The sequence below is a fragment of the Cyrtonyx montezumae genome, unplaced genomic scaffold (genome assembly GCF_038088225.1).
Source record: "Cyrtonyx montezumae isolate F1298 unplaced genomic scaffold, pur_monq_1.0 scaffold_2, whole genome shotgun sequence".
NCBI classification, from domain to species: Eukaryota; Metazoa; Chordata; class Aves; order Galliformes; family Odontophoridae; genus Cyrtonyx; species Cyrtonyx montezumae.
In genome coordinates, this window is record NW_027071936.1 from 5,146,046 (window position 1) to 5,164,963 (window position 18,918).

At 42.4% G+C, this 18,918-nt stretch overlaps 1 protein-coding gene across 3 annotated transcripts; it reads left to right on the plus strand.

The window, feature by feature from the left end:
- The first annotated feature begins 14,170 nt into the window (after window positions 1-14,170).
- MFAP3L (microfibril associated protein 3 like) lies at window positions 14,171-18,522 on the plus strand. 3 transcript variants are annotated; one of them, XM_065736272.1, is made up of 3 exons: window positions 14,171-14,564; window positions 17,051-17,116; window positions 17,234-18,522. In XM_065736272.1, exons 1-3 carry the CDS (start codon window positions 14,282-14,284, stop codon window positions 17,908-17,910), a joined length of 1,026 nt encoding a protein of 341 aa, XP_065592344.1. In that variant the 5' UTR covers window positions 14,171-14,281; the 3' UTR covers window positions 17,911-18,522. The 3 variants fall into 3 exon arrangements, with proteins under 3 accessions (XP_065592344.1, XP_065592342.1, XP_065592343.1); XM_065736270.1 differs by having other exon boundaries at window positions 17,051-18,522; XM_065736271.1 differs by having other exon boundaries at window positions 17,054-18,522.
- The last annotated feature ends 396 nt before the right edge of the window (window positions 18,523-18,918 follow it).

Here is an 18,918-nt window from a genome sequence, read left to right on the forward strand (position 1 = left end):
ACAATGTATACAACTTCCTTTGGTAAATGCAGTGTCACTAAAGATCGTAGCTTCACACTATGTTACTGGAAAGTTTCAAGGGTTTTTATAATTATTTTAATATAATCCATAATAGTTCATCATCGTCGTATTTTGGTTTCTACATACTAATTTATATACTGTACATGATCACATTATATTCTTAAAGTTTCCCCCACACAGTAGGTTCTTTACTCAAGATTCGCACCTACTGATTCACCTTGCTTCTGAAAGCATTTGCTTTACTTAAAAAAACCCACCACATCTGTTCCTTGTGGCTGTGGCTGCAGAGTGTTTCCACGGTGGTATAGTCTGACAGTCAGTTCATGCAGTGAATGGCAAACACTGCCTTTTCAAAAACTAATCAGAGGTGCAGATTTGTTTTTTATTGCCCTCTCCAAGTTTATTCAGCTGCAGAGCTTAGGAAGAGCAGAGATCAGCAAAAGTAATGAGAGAAATTATTGTTTCGTACAGTAGAAAACTGAAAGAAATAAGATCATTTGGTGTGGAAAGGAAAAGAATTAAAAAGTGTGCCTAATCTGACATTATTAAGGTAACTGTAAACCAATTGCTTTGACCCCTAGGCCTTGGGCTTATCCAGGACCCCCAATAATCTGCCTATCATTCAACAGTGCTCTTTGAATGCAAAAGTTCTCTTAAGCGTCAATGGGGCACTGAGATCCTTCTGTTCCTACCTCAGTTAACTCTTGATTTCCAGGCTAGAGTTCCACCTCAACAACATCTCCTGAAGCAATGCCCTGCCTCCAGGTTTTAATGATTAAAAGGAAACAGAGAGGAAACTGAAGGCACAGAAGGTGGGGGGTAGGAGGGCAAGAGGACAGAGAAAAGGGAGGAACCCTAACTTTTGTGTCTATATAATGTGTTCTCAGCTGCCCTCAACTTACTCATAGCAAGTTTCTCTAAGCACAGCTAGGCTTTGTGCTGCACACATCACAAAGGCACCTGAGCAGTAACACCTTCAACACATATACACACACACATAGAACTATTTGCATACAATCTTTGTAAGATTCTCTTACAGTGCCCACATAATCCATGCTTTTGTTTTACTTGTAGGCTGTGTCTACATCATAGCTCAGGAAGGAGTTTCCTGCAGAAATGAATGATGAAAATGGATCACTGCAGTCTGCCTTAACAAGAATTCTTCCTCCACTGAGCAGTACAAAACCAAGTTATTTTTGTGATCTTACAGGTTAAGACATAGGGAGGAATAAAATTTAAGTGGTGATTCCCATCCTTACCTTTGTAGAAGGGCAAAACCAACAAAACTGGAAGGTAATAAATACAGAATGTCAGGAGATAAACAGTTGCCTCTGCATGATTTTGTGATGTACAAATAAAAGCCATTGTAAGACCAAAAGATTAATGCCTAATCTTTTTTAACTTATTCTGAATTACTTCAAAATGTAGAGAGGCAGAACAAAAACAAAACACAACCAGTGATTAAGCCCCAACATTCTAGGATGGTTCAGAGAGAAGTATTTCCAAAAGGTCTAGTAAAAAGCAAGCTCCCTCCTATCAGTTACCACAAGAAGCATCTCTGAGCAAGGTGCTGGCAGCAAAGGGGCTTCAACAGGGCCTCCTTGTGAGAGGAGACAAGGTGCTGTCCTCATGTAGGACAGGGGCCTCTCCTCTTCTCCTCCTGCTCCCAGTGCCTCTGCATGCCCAGAATGTCTGGACTGCTCCCAGATGAGCACTGGCAGTAGATAAGGGCGTGCACTCTGCACTGATGATGGTGCTTGACTGGATCCTGGTTCTGAGACTCACAAACATCCCAGAGGCAATTCTGGCCAAACCATCTGATGAAATCCTTAGCCTCACTGACTTCCCTTATCTGTCCCTGTAGGCATCCCAAATTCTCAGCCTGATCCAATCCCTAAGCTGCAAGGCAATGCCACAGGTGTGGCTATGGGCAATGGTTACCCACTTTCCTGTCTGGATTCTGATGCTGTCTCAAAGGGAGATTGCCTGGATGAGCTCGCAGGATGGGTTTTTCCAGCCCCTAGTGGCTCCTGTGTTAGAGCCCAGCTGGCAAAAATGCAGAAGTTGCCAATGTCAGAGAGCTGCAGGAGTACTATATCCCAGTGAATGTAGTGACATCAGGTATGCTACTGTTTGGGGTAGTGGTGCTTTGCATAGCTGCTTCATGGCTGAGAAAGAGAGACTCGATGAACCAGAGAGAAGAGAGGACAAGCCAAATACTGAAACACCTCCAAAAGTCTGCACACTCCCTGGTTAGACTGGTATTTCAGAGCTGAAGCTGGCTTCCCTCTCTCCTCCAAGGAGGGCCTTCAGTAAGTACTTTCTGCACATCAAAGACATCATGCTTAGCCAGTAGGGTGCACAGTCAGTTCAGAAATCACATCTACCTCGTAGTGTTTGAGGCACAAAGGATATGCTAGGTGAGTGTATCTAGCACGGGAAGCAGGGGCAGCATTGGCCCTTTCAGATCCTGGGAAAGACAGACTGACCCGAGGGAGGGCCCTTCCCCTTCCCCACGGTCAGACAGCGGCATGCACCATGGCTGCAGGAAAAAGTAGTTTCTCCTTCACAGTTCAGCAGTCTTCCTCAGGGCTGCTATGTGTTCTCTGTGTGAGTGAGAGATGGGGAGAACAGAAAGGTACAACACTGAGGAAGCACTGAAACAAAGGAAATTGCATGATATTAGCATGCACCACTGGTTTTAACCACTGCAGTGGTTCAAGTCCTTGCTGCCTACCTGCTGTCTACTACAAAGACCAAAAGGACACTTTGCACTGTGGTCTGCATCTTCATTTTGAGCTACCCACAGAACACCTGGGATAAGCACAGAGACCATGTAAAGTGAGGAAGGTGGTGATTTCCCAGGAAGGGGCAGAGAGCAGCGGTGGGCTCACAGCCAGATGTGTCCCAGCAAAACTGTTCTCCTTCTACTCCAGGCAGTGGCGGGTCCATGCACAAGTCCAACTTCCTTGAGTCAGCCTTCCCCTTGTTTTCTGGACCACTGCTGCTTTCTCCCTCCACTTTTTCTTATGTGGGCTTCAGACTTGCCTCAGCGTACACCAAGGTGCACCCCACACACACTACACCTCACAGAGATGCAGTCCTAATGCAGGTTTTCCATCAGTCCCAGCAAGTGCTCTGTGATCTGATACAATTACTCTTTGCAGGAGCAGAGGAGCTTCCATTATTACTGCCCTGGAAGCAATCTGAAGAGGTTACCAAGAGCAGGGGCCAGGCAGGGCTGCAGGAGGATTACAAGTTAGGTAGAAACAGCCCCACGTGGCTTTGATGCTCAGCCCCCTGCCTCCCCCAAGGTCAGGTCGAAGGTACAGCACAGGGGATGGAAGAACAGCAGCAGCACACCACCGGTCCCAGCCGCCCTCCTGCCACTATCTCCCAGGTAGCGACATCCACATCCAGGTAGAGACAGCAACTTGGAGCTAAGGGACAGGTTTACCCTCTCGTGTAATCTCACTTGGATACCTATGGAGCCAGCCATCGGCCACCTGCAGCTCGGGACCTCATCAGACTGGACGTCAATCGGAGTCAGGCGCGATAATCCCGCTAGAAATGCAGTCCTATGGCCCCGACTGGAACCCACGCGTGCAGCATCCCTGAGCTCAACGTTCCTCCTGACAGGAGCACCGAACAGGTTGCTCTTCCCCTGCCTTGTGGCTCTTCCTCCGCAGCCCTCCCTGGCGCCGAGCGCTGACAGCTCCCCTCTCATCTCTCGCCGCGGCACTGTCCGGCCCGGCCACTGCCGCTCCACGCAGGGGCACCGAAGCCGTCCCCGGCTGAGCATGCTCAGTGCCGCCCTGACCTACTTTCCCCCGGCGGAGCCGGCAGCCGTAGGGGAGTGGCGGTGTGGAGGACTGCGCTGCGGTACAGCTCGGCGCGGCGCAGCACAGCACAGCACAGCACAGCACAGCACAGCACAGCACAGCACGGCTCCCCGTGACCGCGGACTGCGGCAGCGCCGCGCTCCGCCCGCCCGCCCGCGCAGCGCGTCCCGGGCCCGGGCCCGGCGTGGTGCTGCGCGGGGCGCGCTGAGGGGCACGGCGGAGGGCGCTGCCGCGGGGCGGCCAGCACGCAGGTGAGCGGGAAGGGCGCTTCGGCCGCGCGTCTTCATGCGCCTCGGTGAGGTGGGCTGCGGAGCGGGCGGGATGCGGCCGCCGTGAGCCGTCCCGTAGCGGGGCAGGGAGGGCAGGCGGCCGCGGCGCTGGGGAAGTGGCCGCCCCGCAGTGCGCGTTCCCGGCACGGAGACGCCGCGGGGAGCGGGAGATGTCGCACGCTGGGAGCGCTGGGCAGCTGCGCGGGAAGCCGAGCCGTGCCGTGCCGAGCCGTGCCGTGCCGTGCCGAGTGTGGAAGTTCGAGGGATGGATTCGCAGCAGGTCCGGGGCTTTCGGAAAAGCTCGCAGCTTTAGGCAGGAGGACCAGAACTTCTGCCTTCCCGCTGCTCACCGTGGTTGATGCCCGCCGCTGCTTTGCTCCGGGCAGGAGAAAGGGCGTTAGGAATTCTGCACGGTGACCTCTCCAGAGAGCTGAAGCTATGCTGCCTTCCATTTAAAATAAAGGTGACCCCCTGCTTTTTTTTTTATTTTTTGTGATAACCTTTTTTATTTCACAGGACAGCCTCATGAAATAAAAGACAATTTCCAAAGAGTCCTGCAGGAACGGCAGCCTTACGCTTCCAAGTGATCTGAAGTGTAGCTAAAGTCGAGCAGCACTAGAAGAGCAGGTGTAGAGAACAGAGTGCAGCACTGCTGAGCAGGCACTTGTCCTGTGCCTTCATCTGGGTGCCTGCTAGGAGTGTGCATCCCAGGAGTCCTCTGCAAGCTGTTGGCATGAAGCATCTCACATGAAGCTTCTCTGCACCAGAAACCTGCAGAGTAGGTAATGCCAAATGCCACGTGCGACTTCATTTGGTTTGGCTGAAAAATGGTGAGGTTAGTTCACAGTGAAACACACAGAGGAGTTTACAAGGGAAAAACAGAGCAGTTGAGGTGTTTGGAGCCACTGCATTATGGAACGGTTTCTCTCTTCGGTGCAGTAAGACAAAATCTGGCTAATCTCCTTTCAGTGGAGGTGATGTTTGCATGGCAGGATCTTTTGTGTGGCTTAGTGCATACAGGTAGCAGCAGTGCCATGGAATACTTGTGCTTGGTACAGTAGAGATCCTTTTCTAGTAGAAATAATTCTAGTTCAGGCTGCAGTCTGGCAACACCTGTCAGTTCAGAGCACAGTTTAGGTAGCATGAGTATACACTGTATATGAGCCGTTTATTCTGAAGAATTAGAAGCTTTAAATCTTGTCAGCCAGCAGACAATCCACCAAGAAAAAGCCTGCTTTCCACTTTAACAGCACAGGCAGGTTTCCCATCATGAAAGCATATAGCTAACCTACATGTGTTAACGTGTCATCAGAAGGATGTGGTGTAAGACCAAACTCTTTAGTACTCCATTCTGCACTTCTGAGCTGTTGCCTGGCCTTGCAGCTGTACACCTTTGCACCACCTCTCAGTAGCCTTAATTTTGGTATTTAGTTATGCGGACTAGAGCAGTGGCATTCTTCATCCGTGTACAGACCCACCTCCGAAACATCATTTCTAAGATAATGGGTGTACTGTTATTTTTCCTCAATTACAATGATGAAAATAAATCATAACAGCATTTTAGAACATCAGATGTTCTGTCTTCCAAGAAATAAGTGAGAGACAGACAAAACTTGTACCTGTTTGTATAGGTGTAGGATAGAGCAATTCAAAGAGATGTCATGATTTTTACTTAGTTAACACAACGTTAGAGAGCAGACTGTCTTACTTCAGTGTAAAAGTCGTTAGCCGGAGCAGTGCTTATTTGTCAGAAATCAGGAGCTCTGTATGGGCACATAATTCTCCTGCTTTGGAAGAAGACCACAACACAAGGAGGGATTACATTAAGAACAGCCTGTCTAGGCAGGCTTGCCATTTAATTAACACATTCTGCCACTCTGAACGTTTTGTACCAACAAGTGTTTTCTGCTGATGTTTTTAAGTCACACAGGGACAGGGCATCTGTATGGCATTGCAGCCACACCACTGCACGTGCAGTCCCTGCTCATACGCACACGATGTATGGCGCACAGTCCTGCCAGTGTTTTCTTCAGTATGTTTTGCCTGTGGCTGGTGCCATGTCAGAAGGCTGTGGTGTGATATGGTAGATTGCACTGTATGGGGTACGTTTATAAACTCACTTCTGAATGATGTTGCTAGTTAGCTGTGCTATACATTATCTAACTGTGATCAGCTTGACAAAAGATGCTTAGATATTTCTGTTATTTTGATGTGACATTTTTTAGACCACAGCAGATAAAATGGCACAGAAGTTACAGAGTAAACTCTTAAGGAATACTACTTAGATTATTTCACAGCAATGGCCATATGAAGACATATTAGGAGATTGATCGCATTCTTGTACAAGCAAGGCTCAAGTTTCTGTCTGATACAAGGCAAACTCCTTTGAATACCATTTGCTTTCTGATACTTGTGGAGGAAATAGGCACCAGCTCTTTTAACCTGAAATGATCCTTTTCTATTGTAATCAGTTATGAATGGCTAGATTAATTTAAATTCCCCCTTTACAAGTTTAATCCTGTCTTAATCACAGCATCCATACATAACCTCTTTTCACTGAATCCCAGAGACCAATACATGCTTAAGCCAGGCATTAGAAATGGGTAATTATATACATCTTAGAGTTTCATGAGGACATAGATGAACTAGTCATATTCTGCACTGTTTTCTTCCCATTTTTCATTCTGTTTTATGTTCCAACTGAAATGGGAGGGTTTTTTTTGTTCTTTTTTTAAATATTGTTTCTAATGAAAACTATGCAGTGAATTGAAAATGCATATTTAAAGCATACACAAAATTTAGAATTTAAAAGGTAGGGAAGTGCAGGGCTGAAGACCCTATATCTAGAGTTTTTATTCATCGTCTGGAAAAGAAAACAAGTAGATGTATCTAAGGGATGGTCAGCTTTGTCAAACAGCTCGGTTGAAGAGAAGGCAGAGGGAAATGAATCCGGCGCCGTTCCGCATTGGTGTGTTCCTATCAGTAAGAATAGATAAGCCATCTTAAGAGCATTAGAGATCTGTTGTTTTTGCTGACTTCAGTTACTTAAGCTGTTGGTAGAACAATACCTTCAGAGTACTGGTATAAATAGAAGAGGTGAGTAAACAAAAGGAAAGATAACCCAAAACTCGGCGAGGCCAGGTAGCAGATGCATGTGAAAGTGTGGGACAGATCTCTGCATCTTCTTTGTTCTTTCTTTCTCAACAAAGCAAGCTTACAGGCATTGAACCGTCTGCGCTTATGGCCAACAGTAAAACATAAGCTATGCTGAAAGCTTGCAGGGAATTGAGCAAACGCCTCTTAAAGCTATACAGATCTTTCTGCAATGATAGCTTTGTATACAAAACAATGTTGAATAGCAGTTATGTCAAATAAATCTAGATCATCATCATGAAAGAAATATAAATTTGGAAAATCCTGATAAGAGCTCATACCTAATCACATGTGTGCTGGGCCTTAAAATGTCTCTCCAGTGATTTTAGCATCATATCTGGTTTAGGACCCAGGTAGCCCACAGTTCAGTAGAAGGACATTCCCATTGCAGTACTTGTGTTGATTTAAAAACAAGCTTCTCCACTGGGTATAAAACATTTTTACTGCAATCATTAAAATACCTCCAAGAAAGAACACTTAATTTGCTCATTCCATATAAAAACATGCATATAAGCTACATCTTATCTAATGAAAAGTTAAATGTCCAAGTTGCCTAAACAGTTTTGTTTTTGTTTTAATTTGTTGTATTTCATTAAAAAAAAAAAGATTTGATACAACATAGATGGTGAGATTACGGGAACTGCAACATCAGAAGGGAACTTTTCAGAGTTTGGCATTCTTGAGGTACTTTTAAATAATCTCTCAGTAATTACATAACAATGACCTCCATCTGTTCATTTTTAGGTTAATGGATTAGTCTTTGAGCATTTGCTGGAGTGAGGTGAAGAGCCACCAGAAGACTTAAAAACTTGGTCAAATCAACAGGACCATTCACATATTTAGAGCAAGGAAGGTTTTAAATTCTCCAGGATTTTATATGCTGGCTAATTTTGCAATGCTGAGGCATGAAGTAGAACAAAGAGGAACAGTAATGAGGAGAGCTTTTCAGAAATGCTTACTTGCAGTCAGGCTTCTAGAGCATTTACATACTTGTAAAGACACAATCTGGAGGATATTTTTACCATTAATAAATAGAACGACATGTCCTTCCTTCTCTGCCCCAAGAGTCTGGATTTGTTATATAGGAAATGTTTATAGGATTTTTTTTATCACAAATATAGAACATGGGGTAACCATGTTGCTTCTTGCTTTCTTGCTGCAGTTTATAGTACTTGATCTCTGGGAAACTACTGAGCACTCAGGCTTGCAGTCCTGAAATAAATAAGCACTGTCTCTCCTGAGTGTGTGAGAATGCACTTATTGCACACTGGGCAATGAATGCACTTTTCAGACAACATGACCTAGTAAGGTGTGATTGTGAAGCAAGGGGTATGTCTCTTTGGTAGGAGAGGGCTTGTAGAAATCTGGTAAAGAGACATAATCACACTTTTGAGTCGAATGATTGTAAATCTGTATATTCCATCTGAAAATCCGCAGGTAGTGTGTTTGACTGAAAATGGGGTCACAAACATAAATTGATGATTTATTTGGCAATCTTGAAACAGACTCTTAAATTCCTATATCAAAATGCAATACAACATGCACATTTTTTGCTGTTCACAGGACTGTGTTTAGCTAATATATCAAAATGCACACAATTATTAGCCATCACTTGCATACTCCCCCATTCTGGACCTTGACTGATAGCCCAGTTTAAGACTGCTATACAGATAGCATAATTTCTGTTGTAGCAGCTTGTGTCCCTTGTTTATCATCTATGCACTTGTGAGAGGAGCCTGGCTCTTTTTCCTCCATACCCTCACATCACGTGCCTGAAAGGCAGCAAGGCACCAGGTGACAGTGCTGATAACAGCGGGGTCAGATTCTGAAAGATTCCCAGGCAGTTGAATGCAGACAAAGAGACTGAAATACACATAGATGCCCCATGGATGGGCAGGACAAAGCTCTTCAATGTACAAATACTACCAGTGTGCCACCTATTTGACATGGCCAGGGAAGTAGAAGACAGTAAAGTTAGGAGGGACTGAAATCCTCCCCAGAAGAATGAACAGAGCAGCTCTTCCAGAATTAAGCTGTAGTATTTTATTGACTAGTAAATGACTAGAGAAACAAGTCAAGTAGTTGCTGCAGGTTGTGAATTTCTTTTCATTTGCTATCTGGACCCTAATAGCTTAATCTTTTCATTAGGTAATTTTCACTCTTCTATGAACTGTCAGTGAACATTCCAGTTTGTGTGTTATTATGAAGAAACAGAGTTCTTGGCGATTGCATTCCTGTTCTAGTGACATCTGTTACCTTTTATTTGTGCCTGCTTTGAAAAGGCATTGCCTATGGCAACTGTGAGAGGGACTGGCTTGATAAATAATAAATAGTTTTGAAAAAAATAATTAGCATTTATTTTGTTTTGTAGACAAATGAGAACTATAGTGAAAATCATTTCATTTATTTCATTTTCTTGATCACTTAAAAGCTAAGCAAGACAGCATCGAGATGTTAAAGTTGTGGGAATATAATTTATGCATTGAACTGACTTCTTGTGCTTCAATTCTGAATCGAATAAGCTCACAGTTAATAGGATTACACATTATTCCAAGTACAAGAACAAGCATGTCTTACAGGAGTAAGCAAGCCAGGAAAAGGTGTGCATCACTGACTTCTGTTCTATTGTGCTGTCATCGTGTCATTCTGCACACATGCAGTGCTTATAAATGTAGCACCTCACAGTGCTCTTTCTTGGCAGCAGTAATACTGGGAAGCAAACTCATCTGTGACATGAAAAAGTAAACAGTCAGAACAATCCTCGGAGTCATTCGTGTTTCCAGCCAGTTGAGCTGAAAGTGCCTTCTACTGAGACCATGAATGACTTTGGACAGAGAAGTTTTGATCTCAGTTTTGGTCCATTTCACAGTCAGGAGTAATACCATCAGCCTGTGTCTGTGCTTGCTCTCGAGCCCATTCCAGGGTATTTCTCTAGGTAAAAATGCACCACATAGATCGCTGTCCTGTCACTTAGAAGAAAAACCTGTTGCAGTTCCCTCAAATAGCTCATCTAGTGCAGGTTCTCTTGGAAGTTAATCCTGTGAGCAGCACTGCTACTTTCAGATTTTCTTTTTATACTATGTGGGTTGGGGAAGAAAGAAACAGTAATTTAATGTAAGAACCCCTGGCAACTATCTTGTAGTGAATGTTGCTACAGATAGGGTATGCCCAGGGGAGATACATCTGTGTTAGATGCTGGAGAATTTCCACATTCCTCTTATACCATCTTGGAGGTAAGCCTGTCCCTCACTACAGCTTTGGGTGGAAGAAGCAGTTCAGGATAGCTAGGGATGTTTCTTTTCATGTGCCACAGTTTACAAAAAAATTCAAAAATAAAAGTGGCGAAGGAAAAATAAGTGTATGTAACTATATTAAATTTACAATAAAATTTTAGTTTTTCAGGTACCTTGTGTGTTTCTTGGGGGTGATAGAAAGGAATGCATCCATTCTTTCCACATCCAGAAACGTAACTTTATATTAACCCCCATTTTGAGGCAAAAGTGCTCCCAGAGATTCAGTCTGCTCCTACAGTGCAATACTCTCTATTGTAATGTCCCCTTCATAAGTATCCTGTGTTGCTTTCATTCTTAAGGAGTTCTTGCAGGAGTCTTTGTTTCAGTCTAGTCATTCCAGCTGTTCCCTCACTAAGGGTGAAATTAGAAATTCTGGTTTTTGCTGCCGTCACGGTTTTTATTACGAGCCAGTTAAGTGAAACCTGTCACAGCCAAGAACCGGAGTGAATAGCACTGTGCCCACTTCTCCCATATCCTGGATTGTCATGTGTCTTTGCCAGAAGTGGGCTGACATCACTCACAGTCTTGTTGCTGTACCCTTAGCCTGCCTTTTAGTTGTGTGACTGAATCATAACCCTTTGCGTCACTTATGTTTAAGAAAGCAGCTGACTCCCAGAGTTGTTTTCCCTAACATCCTCAGGCTGCTACTGCCTGTAAGGCAAAGCAGCAGGATGGAAACTCTCAGGAAATCTCGCTTTGCACCACAGTTAAGTGTCAGCAGTGGTTTAGTATTTTCTGCTGTTTCCAATTCTTCCTGCTTTCCAAACCTGATTACAGTGTTTTTGTATGTCTCTCAGCAGATGGTCCAGGATGGGTAACTCCCCAAGTGGCCACCCTTAAACTTTCTCTTACTGGGTGGAGCTGAGAAAGCCTTTGGTTTCCCCCTTCTTGCTATATTTTTGTTGTTGTTTTTGTTGTTCCGTTTTGTTTTTGTTACCCACCTACATTGCATAGGATGCACACCAATGAAAAGATTTCCTATCACTTCTTCGTTGCCCTAGGAACGTTTGTCTAAACTAGCATCTTAAAACACTGTTCTTCAGAGAGATTTCTCTCTTAACTCCTCAAATAAAACGAGATGTCTGTCAGGAGCACTTCCCTGGATGCTGTGAAAGCAGCAGCCACCACTCCCAGACATTCTGCTTTAAGATTCCTGCCTGGTTATTGCTCATAGCAGCCATCAAACTGCATTTATTTCAAGCAGATATGCATCTGTGTAGATATTAGGTGCTTTCATAATATTCTGCATTCCAGGAACATACATGAGAAGGTATATCACCAAAAGTAAAACAAGTAGGTAGGTATGAATCTCCCACAGAATATGTCAATTACTTCATCTCTGTTTCAGTTTTACTGCATCTGTATGTGATTCACTTCTGCTGTGCCAGAAGGAGGGAGCAGCTGTTACTTTTACACAGGCAAATGGCCTTTTGACCGTGTTAACCAGTGAGATTTGTTACTGCTACACAAAGGTAGTTTTTGCTGACACGTGGTCTGTGTTTAAGCACAGGTAAATATACAGAACAGACATCCTCACACTGTAACTGCCACCACACGCTTTCCAAAACATCCATCTGTAGCATTCTGGTGCTGTAGGGATTCACTGGGCCACCAACCAAACTGAGCTCCCCAGTAGAGTGAGGGTCCTTACATGTTTTCACCTGTTGGGTGACATTTCATTTCTGTCTAGAATTCAAATTACTTTCTGTACTACACAACAGTTTTGCTACAGATTTTTCTGCCATCAGAAAATATGCTTAAATAGAACAAAAACAGGCCACAGCCAGTAATTAGCAATAAGAGCCTGAGTGGTTTATGTTGTTCCTTTGCTCTTCTCATTGTCTTAAACCAGCCAGTCTTTGTTCCTCCCTTGCCAGAAGGTGTGACATGTCTTTTGGCTTTTCTGTATGGTGCAATGCAGATCTGTAATACTGTACAAAAGCATTTTATATTCTACATCTGTGTAACCATAAAGAACGGCTATCTCCAAGGTTAATGGTGTAGTGGAAATCACATTTAAATAGTTACTAAAGGGAGTAGGCAGAATTGAAGGCCTTTTCCAAGCTGGAGATTTAGACACACTGTACCTGTCCATAGAAAACTTCTGTAATTCAGACTCTTTGCGCTTTGCAGAGTGGGAAATGGATTTCTGAAGTTACTGTTAATATGGTTTTGTATAACAAATGAGATTTGCATGTTAATTTAATGTTAAGTCATTGAGGATCTTCAGGGCGGATATTTCCACATTCATTATTTAGGAAAACTGAGGGAAAATGAGGGCAGACTTGGAGCTGTGATACACATACCATTCAGACAAATAGTAGTAGTGAAAGACAGTAATGTTGTTTTCTTTTTGAATAAAAAATGGATTGTTTTTGTTTTAGTTTTTCTTGTATATATGTAACTTTGCCTAACCTTGTCACCATTTTTCCATGCTGAAGTAGATGAGGAACCATGGCATCAGATTAATCTTGTATTATAATATAAACAGTTTTGCAAGTGAAATGTTCACTTGGGGCAAGTTTGTTGGACACTAACCACGATCCGTTTTAAGATTTCAGGTGGATTCTTCAAGCTGATAAGGTTCATTACGTTTCAGTCATTTACCTTACATAAACATGAGTAAAACCAATGTGGCTAGATATGTGATTTTAACATATTTTGTGGCCCTTGAGTGAAATTTTGAGAGGTGCTCATCTTGAGGCCAATAGTGTGCCCTCGGCCAGTAGCAAATGCCTATTGTGTTCACTGGTGTTATCAGAGGGAGAGAAAGAGAGAGAGACTCTGTGTGTGTGTGTGTTCAGTCCACTCCTGGCAGAGCATTAACACGTGGAATACCAGCATCAAAACCACAACGACTGGTAGCATAATAAGGCCAATAGAGAGCACATTTGTAACCCCCCCTCCTCTGCCTGCATATTACCAACCTTGCCTTTAACATGTCACTAGCAAGTATTTTCCTTTCAAAATCTGCTCTAAAAATGACTATGAAGTATTAAATACCCTCTTTTACATATTTCTTCGAGTTATATTTTATCTCAGAAAACTTTAAAAAAAGAAGAAAAGAGAATGGTTTTAGATGTTTTCTTGTATGCTCTATTGTATTCAGACAAAATTGTGAATGCTAAAGGCTCTAAAAGCAGCTCCAAGCTGGAGTGGTTCTTCCTTATGACACGTTCCACAATTCAACTAAGGCTGTCCATGACAGAGTTGCAGCACTGAACTGGTAGTGACAGCTTTAATGTCCTGTACCTTTGTTTGCCTGTTCATTTTGCAGATGCAAAAATAAAAAAAAGGAGAAATCTGTAGAAATTTTTGAATAAAATTGCAGCTGCTGCTGCAGTTAAATGGCTGCTAATTGTCTAGGAGATAAAAGCCTTCTCCTACGCCTGCCACTGTGAACAACAGGAAAATGTATGCATCTTTTTCCAATAAAAAAATGCTGTGTTAACATTAGCATTTAGACAAGACATTGAGCTGATGATTGTGAAATGCATTAATGGATGTGTCGCTATTTTAAAGAAGCACATCTAATGGATTGTTTGTACATGCCATCTCATTATACTTATTTATTTATTTTATAGGGGTTTTTTTAATTGCGTGGATCAAAATAAAGCTCCCTTCTGACCTCCTCACCTCAAGGGTCGGCATTCTACAAAACCAACTCCAATTTCCAGCCAGTTGTGTACAGCACTGAAGGAAAATGAACATACTGAACAGCCATCACTTTTTGTGCTTTCTGCCTACGATACGCCTTGTCATCTTGCTAGCAGCTCTGACAACTGCTGAGGATATGACTAATAGCACTTACAACCACACTGGCACAAACATGGGATCTGTGCCTGTGGTCATCTCCCACATCGACCATATCATAGTCAGGGAGGGGTGCAGTGCCTTGATTGACTGCAATGTCCAAGGTAGTCCTAGTCCACATTACAGATGGTACAATTCCAACAGCCGCCTGCTCCAAGAGGAAGAGAATAAAGGTAAGATTTTAGTATTCTTGGCAATGTAGCCTGTCCTGAGACACTTCTGATTTCAGCAAGTTAACTAAAAGCCCTAATTTAATGACTAAACAATGTTGCTTTCCTGCAGGAAAATGTATGAATCACATAAGCTATAAATGGGCTGTGTACACCTCAGAAGAAAACAATTTTTTGTAATGTGCTATTTATAGCAAAACATAGCAAGAAGCTGAAATGCTTATGTTGTAAGCAGGCTTCTTTTCATTGGAAGACTTCAGGTGTGATCCTATTATTCATTCTCTCCTCTTTGTTCTTCTCCGACACCAAAGAAGAGAGAAAAGCTGTTTTCCAACTCAAGGAATGATTTCCTTGGCATATAGGAAAAGCTCATTGACACAGTTCCAAAGAAAATAACTCCCCACTAGCCCTCCCTGTCTTTATGTACAGTGCCTTGTGTGAGAAACAGGAGATGCCCTGAATTACGAGCAGAAAAATCTAGTAGGGGCAGCAGTTAGATGGACAAGCCAAGTCTGAGCCATTCTGACTGCAGTAAGACTATTGTATTTGCCAGAGACCTTCATTTCACACGAGCTTGTTATCCATAAAAGGAAGGTTTGGTGGATAATTGTATACCCTTAGGGAACGCTTAGTGGAGGGAGGTGGAAGGTGTTTTGCTCCTGTAATCCTTCTGTACTGACCGCTTTGTTCACAGCATGATGAAATAAACCCATAGTAATTCACACTAAAGGAAGGACAGCTTGTCTAAATAATAGCTGAGGGACAACTTCATAATTATGAAAATGATTGACCCAACTGTAAGTTCTACAACAGCACATCTGTAACAACTAAATACACAACAGGTTATATTTTACATTTCAATATTTCACTATACTTGAGCTAGTTAAGCAGACTTTCAGATATGATTTTTGTGTGGTCATAGGAACATATAGAGAGTTTTAATAGTTTTCTCACCACCAGAAGTTTTCCTGTTTACCTAGGCATCTAACTTTTGGTCTTAGTGTAGTTGACAGAGAGGTAGCTGCTAACACAAACGTTCAGGAAGGTAAGCAAAAACTTTGACCAAATCAATGAAAATGCAAATGTGAATAAGAAAATGTAACTTTATCTTGGACTTTCAACTCTGCACTTCCTTCTTTAAGAAAATGGTTATTCTCCTGTAAGAAATGTTCCCTAGCACAAGATGTTTATATGTGGTTAGGCTGAAAAAGGTGTTCAGCTGTTATAGAAAAACCCAGCAATTATACCTTTTCTATTTATTGTTTTCACATGTGGCTTATACTGTCTGCCAGGATCCACTGGTACAAAACCAGTACAAAAGAATGCATCATCAAGGCATTTTGTCATTTTACAGTGAATAAGGACCTACTTTGCCAACACTGCAATTCAAAGAAATACAATATTGGCTGCTGAGTATATCTGATCCTAGAACTGGAGAAGGAAGTGTCATCTGTTACAGAAGTTGACATGTCCACTGTAAGACAGTTTTACTCAAAATTTCCCTATCTTTAACTGATTGGAATAATTATTTTATGTGAAGGCCTGGTTTAGACTGAATATTTTATTTTTTCAGTGCATATTTAATTAGGGGAAAAAAAAAAAAAGGACTCTTCTGTCTCAGAATGGCCCAGAGATTTTTCCTGGGAAGAAATAATGTAGAAGAATCTTTTGAACAACAGAAGAACTTCAGTGAATGTAGACAAAAGATATACACTGGACTGCAGCAGGACTGCAACCCTTGCAATGTGAATTTATATCCACTGCATTGGGGTTTTGTGTTAATTTAGTCATTTAATCACAGATTTGCCATCTTTGGTCAGCTACTTCAACAGACTTAAATTGCAGCAAGCTAGATTATATTTAAGGAAAAACAACTTTCTGATAGTAAGGATAGGTATGCACCTGAAATCCTTTGCTGTGGAAGATAATAGCAACTCCATCACTGACTTCAACAGATACCTATCAGGAATGGCTCAGGGTTGTGTTAAGGAGGTGGAGAACAGCTGAGTCCTTATTTCTGGAGTTCTTAGTTTTTAAAGTTTACATTAACAGAACACAATAAATACTGAAAATGCAATCAAATGCACTATCGGGGAACAAAACGAGGCTTTAGTATGTTTTTCTGTCTCTTGTTATAATTGTTCTTTGAGGATGTGTGGAATGTGTTTGTTTGGGAGGCTCTTTGCAATTAGCAGCCATCCCTTTATCTGTCTCTAAGATGTTCATAGTTGTCATACGTATTGACTAATTTTTATGAGACTCTTTTAAGGCACGGAATTATAATATATTTGAAGTCAGTGTCAATGATTTCATAACCTAGCTACCTTCCCAAGGGGAGAAAACACTTTGTGATGGCAAATTCTTTGTTTTCTCATCAACGTTATTTCCCTCTTCCAAAATCTGAAGCCAGTTTGGCAAAGCTGATGTTTAAACTTTGCTGATCATGTGAACGAGGTACTTCTAAGTAAGTCACTCTGTTCTCCTTCCAGCAGGAAAATGGTGGTTTCTTGACAGTGGGCTACTAAACATTACCAGCGTGTCTTTTGAAGACAGAGGTAAATACACATGTGTCGCAACTAATATGTATGGCAGTGTTAACAATACTGTGACTCTGAGGGTTGTCTTTACTTCCGGTGATATGGGAATCTATTACATGATTGTCTGCCTTGTAGCATTCACCATTGTTATGATATTGAACATTACACGATTATGTATGATGAGCAGTCACCTGAAGAAAACAGAGAAAGCAATCAATGAATTCTTCAGAACGGAAGGAGCCGAGAAACTGCAGAAGGCCTTTGAGATTGCAAAACGTATCCCAATTATCACTTCAGCCAAAACGCTTGAGCTTGCCAAAGTAACACAGTTCAAGACCATGGAATTTGCTCGCTATATCGAAGAGCTGGCTCGGAGTGTGCCTTTGCCACCTCTCATCATGAACTGCAGGACTATAATGGAAGAAATTATGGAGGTTGTTGGTTTGGAGGAGCAAGGACAGAATTTTGTACGGCAGACAGCAGAAGGCCAGGAAACCACGGAAACAGATGAGCTCTATACAATCCCCAATGCTCTGAAGCGCAGTGACTCTCCCACAGCTGACTCTGATGCGTCATCACTGCATGAACCACCTCAACAGATTGCAATAAAAGTGTCGGTTCACCCTCTGTCCAAAAAGGACTGCGTGGATGGTCAGTCACAAGAAAGTGTGCAGTTGGACACCAAGGAAGAATACCTTCCTCAAACACCAGCACTACCTGCGAAACCCTCTCCTGAGCCTTCTACCGAACTCAGTTCTGATGACACAGCATTGGCAAATGACACCTGTGTTATATATGAAAGCCATGTATGATAGTTACTCCTGAATCTATGCATAGCAGGAAAATCAGGTGGAGCTCTTTTAAAAATACATATTGTACTTGCCGCTAAGCCTTACCTGGAGACTATCATAGCAAAGCATATATGTGGATTATTGGCACTTTCTTCTGAGTTCGACTTTAAATTTATGATGATGTATGGCAGAGTAATTACTAATACATTAATACTGGTTGCTCTTTTGGATTAGGAGTATTTCCAAGAAACGTTTACCTCAGAGTTTTCTAGGCTGGAGTCACCTGTAGTGGCCACCTGGAAGCCAGTGGTAGTTTTTGATGGAGGACACTTGAACTTACAGAACACAAAGCTGGTTTTCATTTTCCTCTTTCATGTTCATTATTTTCCATTATTTTGAAAATATTGTCTTGTGAATTTGAATTATTGCCCAAGAGGCAGCACTCCAGTAGCCAAATAAAATCCTAATAGATTACTGTTACAAAGCCTGTTTGCTGAGCTGCATTGTGATTGAGAAGGCCATTTGAGAAAGTTAAAATATTTCCATTTCATTTGTGCCTGCTTAGGCACAAGGGAAATAATATTCCCTTTTCCACTGAGCGAAGATGCCAGTGAGTGGGTGTTGGTTTTTTTTTTCTTTATTCTTGTCAAGAAACAACTTTAAGGTGTATTTTCAAGATAGGAAAGCCCTTAAACGTCTTATAAAAATTTGCAGTCAGAGCCCTGCAGTTTTTTTCTTGCATTTCTTTCTCTGACTTTGCCTGAAGTTTGTAAGGAAAACAGTTGCAAATATGCAATATGTCTTTCTTTGTAGTAATTTGGTAGGAATATGTATGTGCAGTGCTACTAGACATGCAGGTACATTAGTAATCCTGCAAATTCCAGTAATCAGCTGATGACAAGCATGAAATGGCAGAAGACTCTTTTACTGAGGTTCTCAATTTTGTGCAGCTTTTTATTCTGAGGATAAGTTTAAATTCATCTGTGAGCGTAAATCGGAGAATGTTTTATCCAAATTAAAAACAAAAAA

Excerpts from the sequence above, each read along its gene's own strand:
- MFAP3L (XM_065736270.1), top strand. The coding sequence starts at position 14,282 with ATGAACATACTGAACAGCCATCACTTTTTGTGCTTTCTGCCTACGATA. Across the intron at positions 14,565-17,050 it reads CCAAGAGGAAGAGAATAAAG|CAGGAAAATGGTGGTTTCTT; the intron begins GTAAGATTTTAG and ends TTCTCCTTCCAG.